This window comes from Ursus maritimus, unplaced genomic scaffold, assembly GCF_017311325.1.
Source record: "Ursus maritimus isolate PB19 unplaced genomic scaffold, ASM1731132v1 scaffold_16, whole genome shotgun sequence".
NCBI lineage: Eukaryota > Metazoa > Chordata > Mammalia > Carnivora > Ursidae > Ursus > Ursus maritimus.
In genome coordinates, this window is record NW_024424008.1 from 62,866,146 (window position 1) to 62,886,532 (window position 20,387).

At 44.7% G+C, this 20,387-nt stretch overlaps 1 protein-coding gene across 5 annotated transcripts in view; it reads right to left on the reverse strand.

Annotated features, from left to right (window-relative positions):
- YAP1 (Yes1 associated transcriptional regulator) overlaps nt 1–20,387 on the reverse strand; it is a 116,235-nt gene that overhangs the window by 42,452 nt on the left and 53,396 nt on the right. For all 5 annotated transcript variants that reach the window (XM_040631294.1, XM_040631293.1, XM_040631292.1 and 2 more), the window contains exon 3: nt 17,073–17,188. In XM_040631294.1, coding sequence (XP_040487228.1) covers nt 17,073–17,188 — 116 coding nt within the window. The remainder of the gene's footprint in view (nt 1–17,072; nt 17,189–20,387) is intronic.

Consider the following 20,387-nt stretch of genomic DNA (forward strand, 5'->3'; position numbering starts at 1 on the left):
GAGACGTCATCCATCCGGGGAGACAGGAAACCTGCTCAAGGTAAAGATGTGAACCTGGGTCTCTGACGTGACAGCTTCTGCTGTTAAGCCTGCAATACGCTGCTTCCCAAACATATCAACATATTCCCCAAAACTCAGGGAAGTGTTTCCATACATTAAATTTGCAAAGTGAAAATAGTGACTTTATCCCTTTATACACAAGTTTAAGTCGTTAAGTATTTATCATATGTAATCCTATAATATCAAGTATTTGTTATATATAAATCATTAAGTATTTAGTATTTCACTAAAAGCAGTAGACTTCAAAAATGAAATTCAGGAAACTTTTCACTAATACCTTTCTTATACACCGTAACCATCAAAACCAGAGCTGTGAAGGCACTAATTCCAAACATGAAGGCACAAAGAGAACAGGCCGACTGCTAACTACGGAGTGAAAGGTGCTGGTTTTCACACATATTTCTATACATAAAGAATTAAATGAGGTACTGATGAGACAGAATTATCATACAATTTTATAAGCACTCAAATTAATATGCCAAACAGAAAAGAAAACAATGCTTTCTATATTCGTGTGTATTTTTCATTTAAAACGCTGGGTAACTATAATGTTATATGGAAAGAGAGGTTCAAAATAGGATGTTTCCTTTACATAAAAAGAAAGCTACTGACCAAAGGCAAAGGAGCAGATGAGGAAAGATGACCTTTAAATATCATCGGACCACAATCGAATCCTTAGCAGTAGAAAAAGAAAACTGAAATTGGAAGCAAATCTTCAACGTTAAATGTGAATTAAAACAATACAGACCCAGGGGCGTATGGGTGGCTCAGCCGGTTGAGCGCCTGACTCCTGGTCTCAGCTCAGGTTGTGGGTTCAAGCCCTGTGCGGGGCCCCACGCTGGTGTGAAGCCTATTTGAAAAACAAACTGAAAAACTAAACCTAAACAAACCAGATCCGGGCTTTATACACACAAAACAAGAATTTTTAGTTAAACGGACCTTAGAAGAAATTCAGTGACTTGATACTTAATGCAGGATTCTAAGTCATTATGCTAAGTTAATACGTCAACTGTTGAATAATCATGAAAAGCACAGAAAACAAGAGGGATAGATTTCCTGAGTCATGAGGTCACACGGGCTACTAAAAGTTTGACTCAAATGTGTTCGGGCTAGCCTTAGAACGGAGTAAGGTCCTAAGTCCAAGGGGAAATCTGGGCTTCCCACGTTAAGAGAAGACCACAGGGATAAATCAAAATAAATTTAGAATGCCTTTGAGTTCAATTTATATTCTGACTGAATGTGTTATAAATATAATTTCTTCAATATGGATAATATAAAATGAAGTAAAATACAAGTAGCAAAATGTTATTTACATAAGATGATTTAAAATTTGTGACCAAATCACCTGGAGGGTTTGTTAAAACACATGTTGCTGAGCCCCACCCTTAGAATTTCTGATGAGAAAGTGAGGGGCTGGCCTGGGAGTGCCCACACGACGCTGATGCTGCTGGCCTGGGGACACACTGGGAGAACCACCGACTTAAATAACTACTCAGAATTTGTGAGCTGGCACAGAACTCCCTCTTGCCTACGTCCAGCTTATACACAAGTACAAGTATTCACTATTATGTACCATGGGCAGTTCACAGACCGCACTCTCAAGCGCTGTGTGTCTGAGAACGGCACGCAAGGAGGTCTGCTAGAGATGCTGTGAACGGCTTGCATCCATCAGGACGAAGCAAGTCGTAGTAAGAGTGATGCTTTTTCTCCTGTAAACAAACACACACACACACACACACACACAACAACCCTGGATGGCTCAAGCAACTATGAAGGAGAAGTACACCACAATTTTTTTGTCCGCTAATGACAACATGAAAGTGAAGAGTAGGGCCCTGGAGGAAAGATGTCACTAGAAACTCTTGACTTTCTCAATTCAAATGAAGAACTCTTGTCATACAGTACAATTTGGTTACGTGTGTTTCCTTCTAGGCTAGGCTGTGAAATGCCTGGACACAGAGTATTTATTTTTGTGTACACTGTGCATTTTTCTATTTTACTGTCTAGCAGAGTGCCCATGACCCAGAAAGAGGGGAGTAAACATTGGCTGAAACTAATGGACAAGAAATTCAGTTAAAACCCTTTATTTAGCTAGTGAAATAAAATGTTCTGAATTTTCCTTTTCATGTAAGCTCAGCCTCTCCATCATCTGGCACGCCTTAAAGGGAAGGCACAGGGATACCGCAAACTCTTTTCTTCGGTAAATCTGTACCGAGGTCCTACTACAGTCGGCCATGATTCTAGGTTCTGAGATGCATAGTAAGCAACAAGCAAAACAGTCCCTGTTTGATGGCACTCCTGTTTTAACCAGGAAAACACACAGATATGTCAAGTACAGGGCTGGCTGGTGAGTGCAGGGAGCAAAAGAAATAGAGCAACATGAAGGCCAACAAGCCTGGAAATGTCTTTTACAAGGTGTGGACCAGGAGGGGCTGCACAGAGGAAGCAACCTCCGGGCTGAGAGTCCAACACAGCGCAAGCTGAAGCCTGTGGTGATCTGGCAGGAGCGTCCCAGGCAGGGACACAGCAAAGGGACCGTGTGCGGGGGCAGAGGGGCAGCGGTGCATGGCGGCCAGAAACTTTCATCATTTCACAACCAGTGCAGTGCCGAACAGCTAACACATAAAGGGGATTCCCAATCCTCAAGGGTAAGAACAATTCTCTAAGCTCAGGGGCAACCTCTAAGCAAGTCAGAGCGGTCCATAAACATTTTTGTGCTAAGTCATGTTCACACACACTGAACACAGGCACTCAGACAAGGCAGAGATGTGGGAGTTTTTCAAGGCTCACCACCACACCAAAGTGTTCTGGGAAGGAAAAGGAGATTAAGGCGCCTGGGTGGCTCAGCCATTAAGCATCTGCCTTCGGCTCAGGTCATGATCCCAGGGTCCTGGGCTTGAGCCCCACATCCGGCTCCCTGCTCAGCGGGAAGCCTCCTTCAGAGGTCAGCATTTTAATGACATATAAAGAGGGTGAGAAATTTTCTTTAAAGTAACTTCTACCACCCAACGGGGGGCTCTACCAACTGAGCCAGGCAGGTGCCCTGAAGAGGAGAAATTTAAATTGGGATAAGCGGAAGAAGAGTGGTAGGCTACCATTAAAGTAATTCATAAACGAAAGTTACGTACCCTTGGGGAAAATAAAATGTTTCGGTAGCATTTACTACTGCCGGTGGAATGATAACTCATGTACCACAGGAGTGCAACTTCCTGCAATACTTTAAAAACAAATAAAGTACCCCATGTCATAACACAGAAGGTGACTCCACACCAACGTCCTGCTCTTGCCTCGGGACCTTCTGCATTAGTGATGGCTCACATTTGCAACGTCTCACCAAACAAGAACATCTTGATAAACTACCCCACAACCCTAACCCTAGCCCTAACCCTCCCTCTCACCAGCCCCACGATTCAGGAATAATGTCATCACCCAGGACACTGCAAGTTCACTAAACACACACCGATGAGTGGTGCAAACACAGAACTATCAGGAAGTCATCTCCTTCCAACGCGGGAGCAGCAGCTGGAAAAGATGCCGCGACCTCTGAAAGGTTCTAACACGGACCAATCTGAGTTTTGGAACCGCGGTCTCTTGCGTCTACGATGAACCGCAGAGCGCTCTTCCTATACGCAAGGTATTCTAAGTTCTCCGTGAGCGTCTCCTAACTCACTTCACAGACCCACGGAGTGGCTACTGTTACTCTCAGGCACAGAAAAGCTGCCCAAGCTAGCAGGCAGCGGACTGGGGACTCCAGCTCTCCCGAACCCGTGGTCTTGAGGGCTGCGCTACAAGCACAACCAACCTTCACTGACAACTTTCAAGAAACCCCACAGCTGCAGCCGTGTCCACACAGAGGGACTCCCACACTTGAATGCCTCTCAACAAGGTCAACTCAGGTCGTTCTCCTCCACCAACTAGACACAGACACTTCACAAAATACGTCCCCATATTCTGAGTGGATTTCCCTTTCAACGACAATTGCATCTGCTCCTCAAACAGAACTAAGGCAGACTTTCACACTTCAGGACTCGGTTTTAGCAGCGGCCTCCAAACCGGTCTTCATCGCCGACCACATTCAACGCGGCAACGTCATCTGGCCTCGCTTCCTCCGAGGCCGGGGCTCTCTGACTCAGGCCTCCCTGAGGCCCACAGCGGAAGTCCTCGAATCATTCCGGGGTTACTGACGGCCCTAGACAGGCAGGCAGTACAGGCTGCTGCCTCGGTCCTGAGCTCGCAGCCACCCTCACTCCCAGCCCTCAGCACACAGTGTCCCCCACTCTCTCTGCAGGCCTCCGCATCCCCTCCAGGGGGATACCACTTCCCCAGGAGGACTTTGCCCGCTGATCACTGCCTCTCCCACGGCATCAGGTCCCTGCTCTGTGGTAAGAGGATTCCATCATGCTGTTGATGCAGCAATCCACTCAGTGTCGATCCTCCCAGTTGCACGCCTCACTCAGTCCGTCTGTCCAGTCCCACGCAGTGTCACGCATTTTCACCCCCACATACAGCCCCATTGCTCCCACTTGCAGCCTGTGTCCTCCTCGCCTCCACTGTTTTTTTATATTTATTTTTATTATTTTTGATTTATTTTTTCAAAATATTTAATTTATTTATTTGACAGAGAGAGCATAAGCAGGGGGAGCAGCAGGCAGAGGGAGAGGCAGGCTCCTCGCTGATCACAGAACCCGACATGGGGCTCAACACGGGGTCTGATCCCAGGACCCCTGCGTCATTACCTGAGCCAAAGGCAGACACTTAACCAACTAAGCCACCCAGGAGCCCCTAGCCTCCACTGTTTTTATCCACTGAAATCCTACTCTATTCTCACACTATAGCTTTGGGAAATTTCCTCAATTCTATCCCATGAATAAGGCTTTTCCTCACCGATGTACTGAAATCGCACTTGTTTTTGTTTTTTACTGCAGACTGTCTTGAATTTGCTCTTTTACACTGAGTTTAACTATAGACCAGGTAGTAGCATGGGAAGAATTTATAATTCTGCCCCAGAATATAGAAAAAGAGGTCTCAATTTTTTCCTAAATGGGTGTGCTCAATTTTCAAGGTTGATCAGGACAAACATGGCAACAGCGACTGGAAACTGCCACTGGGGTTAGTGATACTATCATCTGCAGACATGTAGCTTCCAAACACAAGGGCGCTCAATCAAGTACACGCACCCTGGACTAGTCAGCGGTTCTGCGTCCACAGACAAGCATCTGAAATTTACACGCTCGATCTCATACGTCCCTAACAGTCCCTACTGAAATCCTGCCCTGAATAAAACTTCAGGTAGACATACATGAAACAGTTGTCATGTACAATCAATATTAAGTATTATTGTCACTGTTTTTTGTGGCTTCAATAACACAAATGTGGGGCAAATATTTATAAATGTACGAGTAGAGGAAAACGCAGTTTATAAAATCAAGTTTTGGTAGAAGAAATAGGATTTCTCCTCAGTTTCTGTTGCAACAGTTTTACTGTCAGGGTGAAAACTGACTTAAAGCACGCAGCCCCAGGTCATGAGGTCAAGGCTGTCATTCTTGTGTGCAGGCCTAGAAGCTAAAAAGATTGTGAACATACTGATTAAAATCTGCTTCACAAAAGCAAGAGTGGTGACCAGTCCATTTCTGTTTCTCCTTCAAGTCAGGGTGTACTCCTGGGTCACACGGGTAGCGACGAGAGTCTTCTGCTGAACCAGTGGTCGTGCTGGGAAGCCCAAAGCCCTGGCACCACTTACCTGCACTCCGGGTCCCCAGCCACGATGTTCACGTCCCCTTCCCAGCACACGCCGCACTGCGCTCTCATCTCTCCCTAGACCCCTGCCCTTCCCGAGAGGCCCAATGTCTGAAAGAAGCACGGGCCTCTCTTGTCCTGGTCTCCCCACAGCTGACCACTGCCGCCACACACAACCAGTCCGTGGAGCTGAGATGAGCAAACCCTATCCGTGTAAAGAATGACTGATCGGTCTTATCAGGTCACATCTACCAGATTCTCAGTTTGTGCTTTTATAAATCACAGATTTGTTAAGAGTTGGTAACATTTTACAGAATTTTTATATTAAATAAGTGTTCTATAAAATGATGGATTCCACGTGTCAGTTTGTATAGACTTTATTCCAGTAGGAAACAGGGTAACATTAAAACAGCAGTAAGGAAGCAGACCTCTCGGACTTGTGTGGTTCTGAGCTCACATTCTAGAGTCTCCTGTCTGGTGGCAGCACCACCTGCGGGCCCCTCAGACGCACCATCTCAGCTCCCACTCCACCTGCTGAGTCACAGTCTGATTTTAACAAGTCCCCAGGCGAACCCTCTAACTACCACACACCAAGAACCACCTACCTATAATACAGAAAACTAGTAAGGCTGGCTTGTTTCTATCAAACTCTTTCACAGAGCGACCTACCATTAGCTCAAACTTGACCAACACCACAACACTACCATTCAGGGGATTTGTTGGTTAAAAAAAAAAAATCACCCTTGATGCATTCCAAATGCAAGTATGATTTCAGCTATCCCTTAACACTCTAGAAAGACAGTGGAGTTCTGAGAGAATGGCAGGAGGGACCTATGGTCAATTCTTGGACCCTATACTTACTATCTTTCTAACCTTGTGCAAGTTCCCTCACCTACTCAGTGCTCACTTTCCTCATCCACAAAGAGGACAGGAGCACTCTTGTCCATTAGTTGTAGAGAGGTTTTAAAAAAAAAAAAAAGTACTTGACAGAGGGCAGAGCTTATAGCTGGTACTTTAAAAAGTAGTTCCCTACTCTTTCCTGGAATAGTTGTGGAATTTTGTTCCAATAATGTACTTAACTTACTAAAATTCACACACAATGCAAAGAGACAGGTTGATCAGTAAATAAATCTGGGTCTCAGAGCTGAAATGATCAGATAACAAAACAGTGAGCCCACAGGTTTGCCCTTCCATGACAGAAGGGCCGTAAAAAAAGGTCCTATTTTTGGTGGCCTCCCAAACTCTTCAAGATGAAGCTCAGACTTCTCGGCTGATCACACAAAGGCCTTCTGAGGACGTCCACCGTCCCACCACGAGTTACGTAACTGGGAGTTTCAAGCTCCCTCGCCTTCCCTTTCCTTGGGCACACGTCACCTCACGCTCACCTACTAAAGCTCGGGTCCTGCATTCAGCATTCTGTACCAGCACCTCCAGCCCCCCCACACTGGTTATTACGACTGCACCTGACGCGTCTCCCTCCTGTAAGAAAACATGCTCAGGTCGCATCACGCCCTGTAAGCTCCTTTACGCCACGGCTTCTGGGCTACCTCTCCCCGAATCTGTTCCCCAAACATCCCTCCGCAACTCTGAACTGGCTGTTGTGTGATGCGTGGAACATTCTTCTCTTTCCCCCAGATACCTGCATGGCTCTCGGCTCACTCACATCTCTGCTCAATTACAGGACACCTGGACTAGAGACGCTAACGCAGCACCACCTCCCTCTACCCCCAGCCAAGTGCTCTCTGACCTGTAACTGATTTTTCTCTTGCCATTTTTAACTATGCGACACACTGTCCGTTTGTGGATACTCTGTACTCTCATGGGCTATCAGAGTGCGTGGCACACGGTGGCCATTCAGTGTTTGTTGAGGGAATGAATGAGCGCTTGGCTTCTAAGCTGCCTTCTCTAGCCTCCCAACCGCCTTCACACTGTCCTCTCCTCGCTCAGCACTCAGTGCTACGCCTGCCGTAACATTCACTGTTGTCGTTATACGGGGAAACCTGTCCTAACTTGACTCTGCAATCTCAGTGGCCATGAGAGTGCTTGGTACAAAGTAGGGCATGTGGTATTTGTGGAAGGAATAAGTGAGAAAGGGAACAATTGTCTCAAGGTGAAAATGACTTTGTTAAAAATCATTTTCATGTTGGGGGCGCCTGGGTGGCTCAGTCAGTTGAGCGCCTGACTCTTGATTTCGGCTCAGGCTGTGATCTCAGGGTCCTGGGACTAAGCCCGGTGTCGGGCTCCATGCTCAGCACAGAGTCTGCTTGTCCCTCTGCCTCTGCCCCTCCACGTGCATGCATGGGCGCGCCCCCTCTTTCTCTCTCTCTCAAATAAATAAATAAACAAAAACTTTTAAAAGTTTTTAAAAATTTTCATCTTTGTGACAGCTGAAAGAACTAACGTCCTAGAGGAAAAGGCCAAGTAGAAGCTCAGAGAACTTTCTAGAATACAACCCTTTGAACTTTCTTCAGTGCAACTGGAGTCTTTTATATTTTAACTTAATAGTTCAGACTTTCGGTAAGTAAATTTATGAAAGAGCAGTTTCTTTAAGTTCAGACTTTAGAATGCTTAAAGAAACTACCTTTGAAAAAATATTTGACCTAATATGAGCTCTGCTACCTCCTCTATTTATTGTTGCAGGATTTTGTTTTATTTCACTGATGCTGCCTATATATGGTAGTCAATGGATATCATTTTTAAAGAATTAGCATTTTAATCTTTCACACAAATATTCCTCTTATGAGTCATAAAATTACTGTAGCAATAGAGTAACCAGAAGTATTTAGAAATCAGTGGGAAAGACAAAAATAATGTTCTAACACTATCCAGAGAAGAAATAAAACAGGCATCTATTTTTTTCTTAAATGTAAATAACTGAAACTTTTTCTCATCCTCTCTATTCCAAAGCTGAGCAAAGTTTCCAAAATTCTACAAATAATCACTGAAAAGAGAGTTGAACATGGACACTTCTATTTGTAATAACAACTTATGTCCAGAGAGAGCTGGCAACAAAGACGCTCACACGTCAACTTTTTTCTTTATATTCTTCAACAATATCCTCTGACTCTTCGAAGTTAGTCTGTTGGTTAAAATAACAGAACATTAGGTTCAATATTTGCACAAAAATCTTCTTAACTTCCAGAATTCAAATGAACTTCACTTTCCCGAACAATTCCTTCAAAAACTGCTAGATTTTTAAAAACATCTGTTATTTGTGCCCTAAGATCAGGTCCAGGGAGCTCCACAACCTTGAGTCTGTCCACGTCTCGCCTTCCGTACAAGACAGCCGCTAACACAAAGCAAACAAAGACAGGAAGGAAGTACTCATCTGAAAATGGAGCCCTACGAGAAATACTGACCTCGAGCTACTAGAAGACGGAGAAATGCTCCATACCGACCTTCCACCATGACTGCTGGGATTTCTTCAATAAAGCAATGAAGAAAAGGAATACTTTTAAAAATGCTGTAGATTGCAGAGGCCAATACATGAATATGTAAACACAACCCTCAACTTCAGGATAACCGACTTGAAAGTTTTCTTATGTATTTGGAGACTTGGGCGACCCTTTCCCTGGGGGTTTATTTTAGACTCAGCATTAAGAAAGACAATTTATCAGCCAACATCTATTGTTCCATTTGCCAAATGCTGCTGCCTTGCCCAAGTAATTCTAAGTTTTACTATTACTTAGAAAATATTTTTAAGTTAAGAGTCATGACTGGAGTCGGTTAACACTAAGAGCGATCCCCAGTGGACAGAGGGAAAGGCGCCCACCGTCACAGCACCACAGGGGCCACCGGTGGCCCTGCCAGGAGCCACGCGCCGGGACGCAGCGGAATCCCGAAGCCACGGCCATCAGACAGTGCCGCGTGCGGTGCGTGACAGGGCAGAACACCACGGGAGAAGGCACGGTACCGGCAGCTACGGTCATACGCAAGCCGCCGGACACGCTCCCTGGATTACGGTTTCCACTCCCCAGCCCTCTGGTCTTCATGGCCACCACGCACTGTCCACTCACAGCAGTCCTTCATGACTGACTGCTCCATGGTTTTACATTAGAAACACGGTTCTTCTTTCCATATTACTAACCATTCTTCAGGAACTTAACTATCAAATCAGTCAAGACACAAACTATGTGAAATAAACCAAGTTTCCTGAGAATTAGTTATACTGGTTCTGATTATTATGCTTTTGTTTTTTACTATTTTCCCTTTTCCTGTGGCCTTCTTTTCTTAATATACATACATTCCAAAAAGAAAACAACTTTGGTTTAAAAAAAGGTATTTGGAACAGGAGCTTGAGAATAACTAATAAAATACACCGTCTCTCTTACTCCATTGACTGCTCTGACTTTGGGCTTTGTCACAGTTATAGTCCTGTTTGATATACTTTAGTGTATCTCATTCCATTTGTTATGACTTTAGGTTAACAAAATTCCCATCTTGTAGCAGTCAAGAACGTTCACAAGAATCAAAAAAATTTTAACTCAAGTAGGACAAGAAAACCATATTTTATATAACACTCTACCATCTATACCAGAGAATCTCTAAGAATCTAAACGCCAGAAGTTAACACATGACTTGGGTAAGGGCCAATGACCCGTATTTGTCGATAAAAAATTATTTTAGGGGTGCCTGGGTGGTTCAGTCAGTTAAGCGTCTGCCTTTGTCTCAGGTTGTGGTCCCAGGGTCCTGGGATCGAGCCCCACATCAGGCTCCCTGCTTCGTGGGGGAGTCTGCTTCTCCCTCTGCCCCTCCCCCTGCCTGTGCTCTTTTGCTCTTTCAAAAAAATAAATAAAATCTTTAAAAAAGTAAATAAAAATAAATTTATTTTAAATGAAGAATGGCTACCTGTTAACATAAATGGAGTAAAATGTGAACTACGGGATCAGGTGACATTTACTTATCATGTACGCTGTATATACCGAGCACTGTGTCTGCTGCTGATCTGTGACCGCGCACCCATCACCGGCCGTGTCACAGGGACTGCGGCATTCCATCTCCAGGACAGCCCCATGCTAGTCCTCTTCTTCCCATCTCCCAAGTGAGGGAACGCAGCACAGGGACTTCCTGCAGCTTGTCCAAGACTCGCAGGCAGGGAGTGACAGGTGGGGTTCAAACCGTCATCCAGCCGACCCTTACTCCCTGCCCCTTCTCCACTCACTCCAAAGAGGAAGAGCAGAACTCGAAGCCGGTGAGCCACAGCACAGGAAGCAGGAATTACCAGCTCCGAAACCTGCCGTCAGCTCTGCAACTTTGTTCCACACGCCTTTACCCTTTCTCTGCTTTTTAAGGTTAAAAACCTCTCATCTACCTTTTAACCTGTCCCTTTCCCATTTCACATCCACTCTCAACCATCATTTTTCTGGGGAACCATCTCTCTGCCCTGCTAGTTTTCGGTGCCAGCACAGAGACTGCACAACGCGGGCGGACAGGGAGGCAGAGCAGCACCCCTCCCCCGGCGTGCTTCTGAACGTCTTCCGCCACCGCAAAGAAGGTGCTGAGCACATTCCTCTAGCATGCGTCATCTTTCTTGATCAAGTGGGCACCTGCTCCACCCACCGTGACGTATTCCCCAGGAATTCCACGCGGGTGTTGGGAACAGGGAACTCTGAAAGTGCTGCGCTGCCAGATCTGGACACTAGCCAAATAAATGCCTCACTTTAAAACATAAAAACAACAAATCCTTTAAAATGTACCTGTAAGAAGACATTTGACTTTGGAGTGTTACCAAAGGTATAATTTTAAAAAGCAGAAAATAGGGTTACCGCTTAATTTAAATCAAGGCTTATGATTTTTAATGGTTCTGAACAGTTAGCAGCCCGCTGGCATCAGGTTATCTCTGGATCATCACAGACTGTACTTTCTTGACTTTACTCCTGCTTTGAGACTCAGCTATCTTGCGGGTCACCGTTAACAAACGACTACTAAAAATTTAGTATCTTCATATAGATAAAGCTGTTTAAAGGAGGACTATCACTTTTCTCTCCCCAAGTCCATATTTCCTAATGTCTAACACAAAAGTCACTAATGTTGCCAAACTCTCAGTATGTAGGACTATTTTATATAGATTCCAACCAGGCATGGAAGGGCTATTAATTCGCTTAATAGAATTTCTAAAGGGCAATCATCTCAAGTAATTTAAATAGTTTTTTTTTGTTGTTTTTTTTTTAAAGAAATCTCTACCCAGGGTGCCCAGGTGGCTCAGTTAACGTTTGCCTTCAGCTCGGGTCATGATCCCAGGATCCTGGGATCGAGTCGCGCATCGGAGTCCCTGCTCAGAGGGGAGTCTGCTTCTCCCTCTTTGCCCCTACTCATGCTCTCTCTCTGCTTGTGTTCTCTCTCTCTCTGTCAAATTAAAAAAAAAGAAGAAGAAAGAAAGAAAAAGAAAAACTAATCTCTCCCTGAAACGTGGGGCTGGAACTCCTGACCCCGAGATGGAGAGTTGCACACTCCACCGAATGAGCCAGTCAGGTACCCATCATCTCAAGTAATATAGGACAGGGCTTATATATACCATTATATAGGTCCATATTATATATTTTAATGTAAACTAAAATAAGACTATTACTGGGGCGCCTGGGTGGCACAGCGGTTAAGCGTCTGCCTTCGGCTCAGGGCGTGATCCCAGCGCTATGGGATCGAGCCCCACATCAGGCTCCTCTGCTGGGAGCCTGCTTCTTCCTCTCCCACTCCCCCTGCTTGTGTTCCCTCTCTTGCTGGCTGTCTCTCTCTGTCGAATAAATAAATAAATAAATAATTTTTAAAAAAAGGCTATTACTGAATTACTCAAATTTCCTTTTAGTTGTTTTTTTTTTTTTTTAAGATTTTTATTTATGTATCTAAAGAGAGCACGTCCCAGGTGGGGTGAGGGGCAGAGGCACAGGGAGAGAGAATCTCCAGTAGACGCCCTGCGGAATGCAAAGCCGACTCCCTGAGATCATGACCTGAGCAGAAACCAAGAGTCTCCAACACAGCTGACTGCACCACCCAGGCTCCTCTCAGTTTTCTTTTCCTCTTTTCAAATTCCTTTTACAAGGTTCACTGTCATTTATTTGCCAATTAAATGGACAGTTAAAGATAGAAATTAATCTACGTTACAGAATCTAGTAAGTCATGCCTCTAGAACCCTTTCCAGGTGTTTCACTGGCAAATACGTGATTTCTCAATTATATATATTAACTGGCGGCCAATTACAAACCATGGGTAACCAGTGTAGCAATAAAATCCATCATTTCAACCTCATATTTTGAAAAAGGAGTTAAAACAGAAGTAAACTGATCACTTTGTTAACTGAATTAGACTGAATGCAAGAAATAGGATTTCATAACGTCTTAGAATTAGAATTTTAAAAGACCAGTCAGTATGGTGAACCATTAAAAAATTAGACAGAGCAGGTCTGGAGAGTCTAAAGAAAATGACCGTGTTTTAAGGAAGTGGTCTGATTAGAAACAGACCAGAACACAGAGCTAGATTCATTCTTTTTTAAAAAAAGCAAAGCCAGAAAGTTTTTATTTAAATAATTAACGATAAAAATGTAAATCCAGTTGAATTCAGGACGACTGACCCAGTGTAGTGCTTCAGAAGAGACCTGCGGGTTTTCTCTTTTATCTGAAGTTTCAGATTAGCAAATTCAGAAGGTATTCCCTTCAGGGTGAGAACTGTAAATACCGAGGCTTAGCTGGAAGCCATTTGCTGCTTTGTTACAGCAAGTGCCCTCAAAATTCACTGAAATACCCCCACAATTCTCCTTGCTCACTCATTGTCTCCAGGCTCTAAAAGATGCTTATCCAAGCACAGGTGAGTATCTCACGGAGAAACCTGACAGAGAGAAGGTCCTTCCCTCTGGCAGCGGTTTGAGAAACGGGGCGACCTCCCTGCAGAGAGCACGGCCCCCACGCCGCGTGGGTGCTGCCAGAGGGAGGAAGGGGGCCCCTGGCCTGAGACCTCACCCCGGACAGCAGTCATTCTACAGGAGTGTGAGGTATAGCAAGACTACAGGGCTCGTGACACTCATTTTAGAGCATTTCAAGACCGTGTCAAAGTCCTGTTTGTTCTTGAAGGGGCACTAACCTGGAAGAAACGAAAGACAAGACCGAGTGCGTGAGCCTCAGCCGCTGGCAGTGCTCAGCCGCGCGGCAGCCTGGGCCTGGCTCGGGCCAGCTCTGCGCCACTCGTACCAGTGACCAGATTCACGATAATCCACACTTACAGGAATTTTCATCTCTCCTTAATTTAACGTCTTACTCTCATTCTGAAACTCTGGTGACTCCCTTTCATTTTTAGGATCAGTTTTTGGTTCTGGGTTAAAAAAACACTTGTTAGTTTTACCACATCCGTCTCTTCCTTTGTTCACCCTCAGACTGTCCGACCAGTCCATTACAGACAATGACCTTCAGTGCCCTCCTTCGGTAACCCCGCTCCTGAAGGCGCAGTGTGTTTTACGGCCTGCAGAACCTCCTTCAGCAAACACCCCCACGCCCGCCTTCTGCGCAAGCAGCTCCCCAGTGCGCCTCCTGGGCATTCACAGGTCCTGTCCCCCCGCTGGCTTGGAGGCTCTTCTCTGTCACTTGTCCCAACCCTGCTTCTCGCACAGCAGAGTAAGAGGACGGGCTCGGGAGCCCCGTGACCAAGCAGTGGGTCTTGGCTTCGACCACTGACCAGCTATGTGATTTTGGAAAAGTTACTTAAGTTTTCTCAGAAGGAGAGAGAGAATGATAATAACAGCATAGAACTCCGGGCGCCTGAGTGGCTCAGTCGGCTGGGTGTCTGCCTTCGGCTCAGATCATGATCCCAGGGTCCTAGGATAGAGTCCCGTGTAGGCCTCCCTGCTTGGCAGGGAGTCTGCTTCTCCCCCGCTCTCTCCCCCTGCTTGTGCTCTCGCTCATAAAATAAATTAAAGAATCTTAAACAAGCAAACCAACCAACCAGCACGAACCTCAACGGGCATTGGGAGGGTTAACCAACAGAGTCCAAGCAGAGCCCAGCGGAATGCCTGAAACGGCTCACTCTTACCACTAACTCCCTCCTCCTAGCACGGATACAGGCCCGTGTCTCTCTGACGGGGCTTGGCCCATTTCAGGCCGGTTCTGTACCTCCGAGCTTCTGTCCATACATGCCTCCACCCCTAAGACCACTCTGCTCCAATTGTCCCTGCCAACGTCACCTCTGTTTACCAAACACAACTACAAAGAAGCATGCCTGCTAATTTACATGCAGCGTATAAAACATATATTTTACAAAAGAGTTGCAAATATAAACATAAATATTCTGAAGCCCACTAAAACCAATCTGATATATACTTTTGATTTTAAACATAAATTTGAATACAAATTCTCCCTACTTCCTCAGGCCATTACCATTAGAAAATTTAATAAGAAAAAAAAAATAAACCAATGTTCTAAAAGAATCACAATCAACCCTGTTAGATGCAAAATGCCTAAATCTTCCAAAATAAACCTTAAATTAATGAGTTATTTATTACTAGTTTCCAAGGCATAGTTTTAGGTGGAGTGTGACAGAATGAATAATGTGAATCATCTTTGGACTATAAATACAAGACAGCTTTCACAATTTTTATTTGGAAATTCGATGATTAAAAAAAACCTAGATGTCAAGTAAAAATATTAGTCACATACTTGCATAATATTCTGCCTTGAAACTTTTGATTTAAATATCACATACAACACAGATTCTGAGAATAAATAAATATATTCTTATTAAAATAAGCTAAAATGGAAGATTTAGGGAATTAATCTTTTTTCAAGAGTTTATATAAAGAAAGTTTATGACAAGACAAGCTTAGTCCTGAATCTTGTGCCATTTTTGCTTTCAGCACTTAACTCTTCAGAATTCAAGTGTTCAGCCCACCAAAGGCAAGAACAGAGCTCCAGAACAGCAGAAACGCTCCACACACTGGCATCATCTCTGGGGGCAGAAGGACATAAAAAATTCTATGAGCTCTCTCAGGCGAGGAGGAGCCCTTTGTCAACCCGTTGTCTGGACCCCCATACGCTGGCAGCCCCTTCCCAAAGGCTGCTGTCTGAGAACATCTACAGGGCAGCTGTCCACGCTGTGGTCAGTGTGCTGGACAAGGAGGATGGACACGCTGAGAAGAAAGCCATCAAGGCCCCAGGGTTGCCCGTTACTGTGGCTGCCACCTGTGCTCGGAACCGGGGCACTCAAGCAAAGGGGGTTAAGTGTGGGGCGCAGGCGAGTGATCAGAGCTCCAGCCCAAAGGCTCCAGTCCCTGCTGCCAGGACTGGGGCTGCATCTTCCCAGAGAAGGGCCGCCTTTTCCCACTGTGCACAAAGATGCATAATGGGGTTAACTTTGGCCTTGGGCCCACATAACAAAGGTATCTAAGGGACTAGAGAAGTAACTAAACCTTTACTGAGTTCCTGTTCTGCATAGAACTGTAAAAAAAAGCTTTATACTTACTCATTTATTTCCTTTAATATTTCCCGCTCTCTAGTAATGGGCATTATAATCCGCATTACGAAGATGAGAAAAACAGCAGGTTTAAAAACATTGCCAAATAAGAACAAAGATTCGTACTTGGGTCTGTTGTCTGTGAAAAGGGTAGAAATGTGTTCAATAATACAACTAGATCTCAGAAAGATGCTTGGCGTTTATACGCTGCTACCTTCCAGCTACTTTCAAGGCAGAATAAATAAGTACTTTAAAAGGTAGTTAAGAGGGGCGCCTGGGTGGCTCAGTCGGTTAAACGTCTGCCTCTGGCTCAGGTCAGGATCCCGGAGTCCTGGGATGGAGCCCCATGGGAGGCTCCCTGCTTGTCCTTCTGTCCCTCCCTCTCCCCCTACTCATGCTCTCCCCCTCTTGCTCACTCTTTCTCAAATAAATAAATAAATAAACAAACAAACAAATAAATAAATCGTAGTTAAGAGCACCATAGCTTCACTTCCCATCCAAACCACAAAGGGAAGAAAGCAAGCTCCAACTCTAGGACAAAAGAGAGCACAGAGTCACACACAAGCCCACCAACACCAACCAAACGAGGAACCTGAGATACTGACCTCAGAACTGACACTTTCCAAGTGCTGGCTTTCGGCTGGCAGCCCCTCTATGAGTTAATGACTAAACAAGGCCTGGGTAAAGCACACTCATGTGAAAAGGCAGGCCTCCCACAGAAAAACCAGATAGAAATGACCTGCCCCCATGCACCGGTTTCCTTAAAAGAATAATTACCATTTTCTGCAGAGACTCCTGCACGTGCACAAGCCTTCGTCAGTGTGTTGGGACCACAGTGTCTCACTCACCTGAGGCCGAGGTCATCAGACTCTGCTGCACTGGGGGGCTGGTGGGCGCCGTGACACTCATCTGGGAGAGCATGGCCTTCCTGGGGTCCTGCCACGTTGTCGTCTGGTCGATGTGACTGAGACACAACAAACCACCGTGTGAGACAACACACACCAGGTCCTCGGAGCCCCAGCCCCACCTCCCAGAGCGGAGCAGGTGGTGCTCTCCCGCAGCCAGGCCCGGCTGCTCGCCCGCCCTTCCTCTGCCAACCTCCCTCACCCCTGCGCCACGAGGTCCACTCTCATTTCCCACATCCTACCCGAGCAGATCTGAGAAACCACGCTTGCAACTTTGAGGGAAGGGAAACCATTTTCAGCTCGGGGACTATTATTATCTGCTTCTAATTTACAGATAAAAGGTAATTTATAAATTAATCATCCATGACAGCAGTCATGACCAAAACCCAAAATTCACAAGGGAACCACCCACTTTTTCCTCTGGGAGCAAAGAATGCCAATTAACACATACTTTTTAAATCTAAAGTCCCTTAGTAAAACACAAAAGGATGGAAAAGTCTTGTTATACGTATAGACTCCAAAGCCCAGACAGAATTTAAAACCTTCATCTGAAAGTTTTCACTGTCTTGTGACTGTCGAAGGTCTTTGTTAGTTGCTGCACAAAACATTTAACTGTTAAATACTGCATACTGTTAACTTACTACAAAATATCTTATTACACATGCATAGCAATTTGCTCATCTCTAAACCCAGATGACAAGGGTTAAAGACTGTGAACTGCACAACTCCCAGGCAGCTCACACAGCATCCAGCGTAGAATCATTCAGAAATACCAGTTTCCTTTTTCCAGCAAAGTTTGCCTCAGTGAAACAGAAACACTAAATATGTGAAACTACTTAAGAAATTATCCTGAAGAAATAGCCAGAGAAGTATTCACACACCGATGTGAAGTTCTGTGTAATTTATAAAAGCAAAAATTTGAAAGCCAGCTAACATCTAATGGAAGGGATTGGCCGATTAAATAGTATAACGTATGACAGACTACAACACAGCTACTGAAAATCTCTTAGAAGAATACTTAATCACATGGAAAGTATTTGTAATACTGCTATTTATTTTTATAATACTGCTTTTTAAAGTCGTTTCTAAAACAGTATGTACGGTGTGAGCCTACATGTGTGTGTGCTGAAAACACAGGAATAAGGACAGCCATCAGAATGCTGTCACAGTGCTTATTTCTAGATGGCAAAATTACAGAACTCTGCTTCGCTATGCTAGGTTTTCCTATTATTAAAGATTTTATTTATTTGACAGAGAGAGACAGCGAGAGAGAGAACACAAGCAAGGGGAATGTGAGAGGGAGAAGCAGGCTTCCCGCCGAGCAGGGAGCCTGATCCCAGGACTCTGGGATCATGACCTGAGCCGAAGGCAGATGCTTAACGGCTGAGCCACCCAAGCGCCCCTAGGTTCTCCTATTATTAAACAATCATAAACTAACATTACTTTTGAATGGGGGGTGGCCAAAAATAAAGGGTTATTTTTAAGAAGCCCCCTCCCCCTCAATCATTTTTTATATGACTGTTTAAATTTCAAATCTGAGTTCTGTCTTCTTGAATCATCTCATGTCAATGGTAAGGAGGTGACACTCTAGCACTAAACTTTCGTGAGATGGAGCTAGAATGGTCACACACCATTTACTTACTTACTTACTTACTGTAAGACAGTAAGAAAGGAGCGCTGCACTCTGGCTAGCGTGAACCTCAAGGATTATCCACTAGCAATGGGAGAATTATTTGGGTTCCCAGGCAAGAAGAAAGGGGATGAAAACAGAGAGAGGGGAACGTGGAGGGCCTGTCCGCCTCCAAACGGCAGTGGGACCTGTCCAGTCGAGGCTCCTGCAGACCAGCTAGAAATACTCAGAGTATTTATTTATACAGTGGAGCATACACTCTCTCCAGCCCTAACTGACCAGCACGCTCTCCCAGCAGTTACACACTTCTGAGCACGAGCACCAGCATTCGCTCCGGCCCAGACAAGGCAGGTGAAACCTTGTTTCTGTCCTGCCGTGGGAGCACCCCATCCCAGAAGACCAGGTCCTTGCCAAACCCAGTAAGAGCTCATGCTTCTTCCCTTTCAACCCTCCCTGAGCCACTGAACAAATAGAACCACAGAACATCTTCTAGACAGGCAGCATTTCTCATGATTACAGATATCAAGCGATGCGCACATGGTAATTAATATAGTCGTGTTGGAAAGAAGCTTACAATCCACAAGAACACAATTTAGAGAAATGCTAGGAAACCAGGAAAGGAAACGGCCGAGTGACTACTACCAGCTCTTAAATTTCAAAGTATGTGCCCCTGCCTACTCCTTGCCTCTGGTACTTCCTAAAATGCCCCTGCCTGTGAGGGGTACAGGAGAGGAAGGAGACAGACTGGAAGTGAGTTCAAGATCCTGACTGTAGATGGCTTTCTAAATACTCCACAGCTGCAGTTCTCTGAAAACTAAGCAATTCCACAAATCACACTAATCCGTTCATAACTGAAGAGGGCTCTACCTGAGGGGTGAGGAATATGGAATTTCATTCTGATGGAATATGGACACCAATCTGTACATTTGTTCTTAGAGTTTCCTCCTCCTTGAAATCAATCAGGGTTTGAATACAGAGAACATACAGTTTTACTACTCTCAGAAGATCAATTACTTCACTGAAATGTTATGTAAGCATACAAATGCTAAAATTTCTCTTCCTGAAACAGCTGTTAAGCCCCAGTAAGTTAGCTGAGAGCCCCATAAAGCTGTACTACGTTACCTCAGCTAAGGGTGCATTTACTTAAAAACATCTACACCTCTCAGTAATAAAGATGTCATCTAAAGTGTCCAACTATAAAAGCATGCACTTAGATGCCAAAGAAAATGCGAAATAAAATTAACTTAGATTTTGTCTTAACTTATTCTGTAAGATTAAATCATGAAAAACACAGTTTTATCCTAATAAGTCAATTTGAAACAGTATACCCCAAAATATCCAGGCTTCCTTTTCATCGTGAGAACAAGAATCTTTATAAAAACATTTCATACTTCAAAGAAGTGTTCTTGCTAAGACCACATGAATAGTTTGCAAGGTCTGCTTTTCCCCTAGATATGTCATGGTACCTTTCCTCACCTCCTCTGGTCTTGGCTCTCATGTCATATTCTCAGAGAGGCCTTCCCTATCCATGTCACCTAAAACCTACCCTACCGAAACTTACACTCCCTCTTCTTTGCTTTTTTTCCCCCCGGATAATCCGTTATCATTACCTGACCTATTTTACTTTT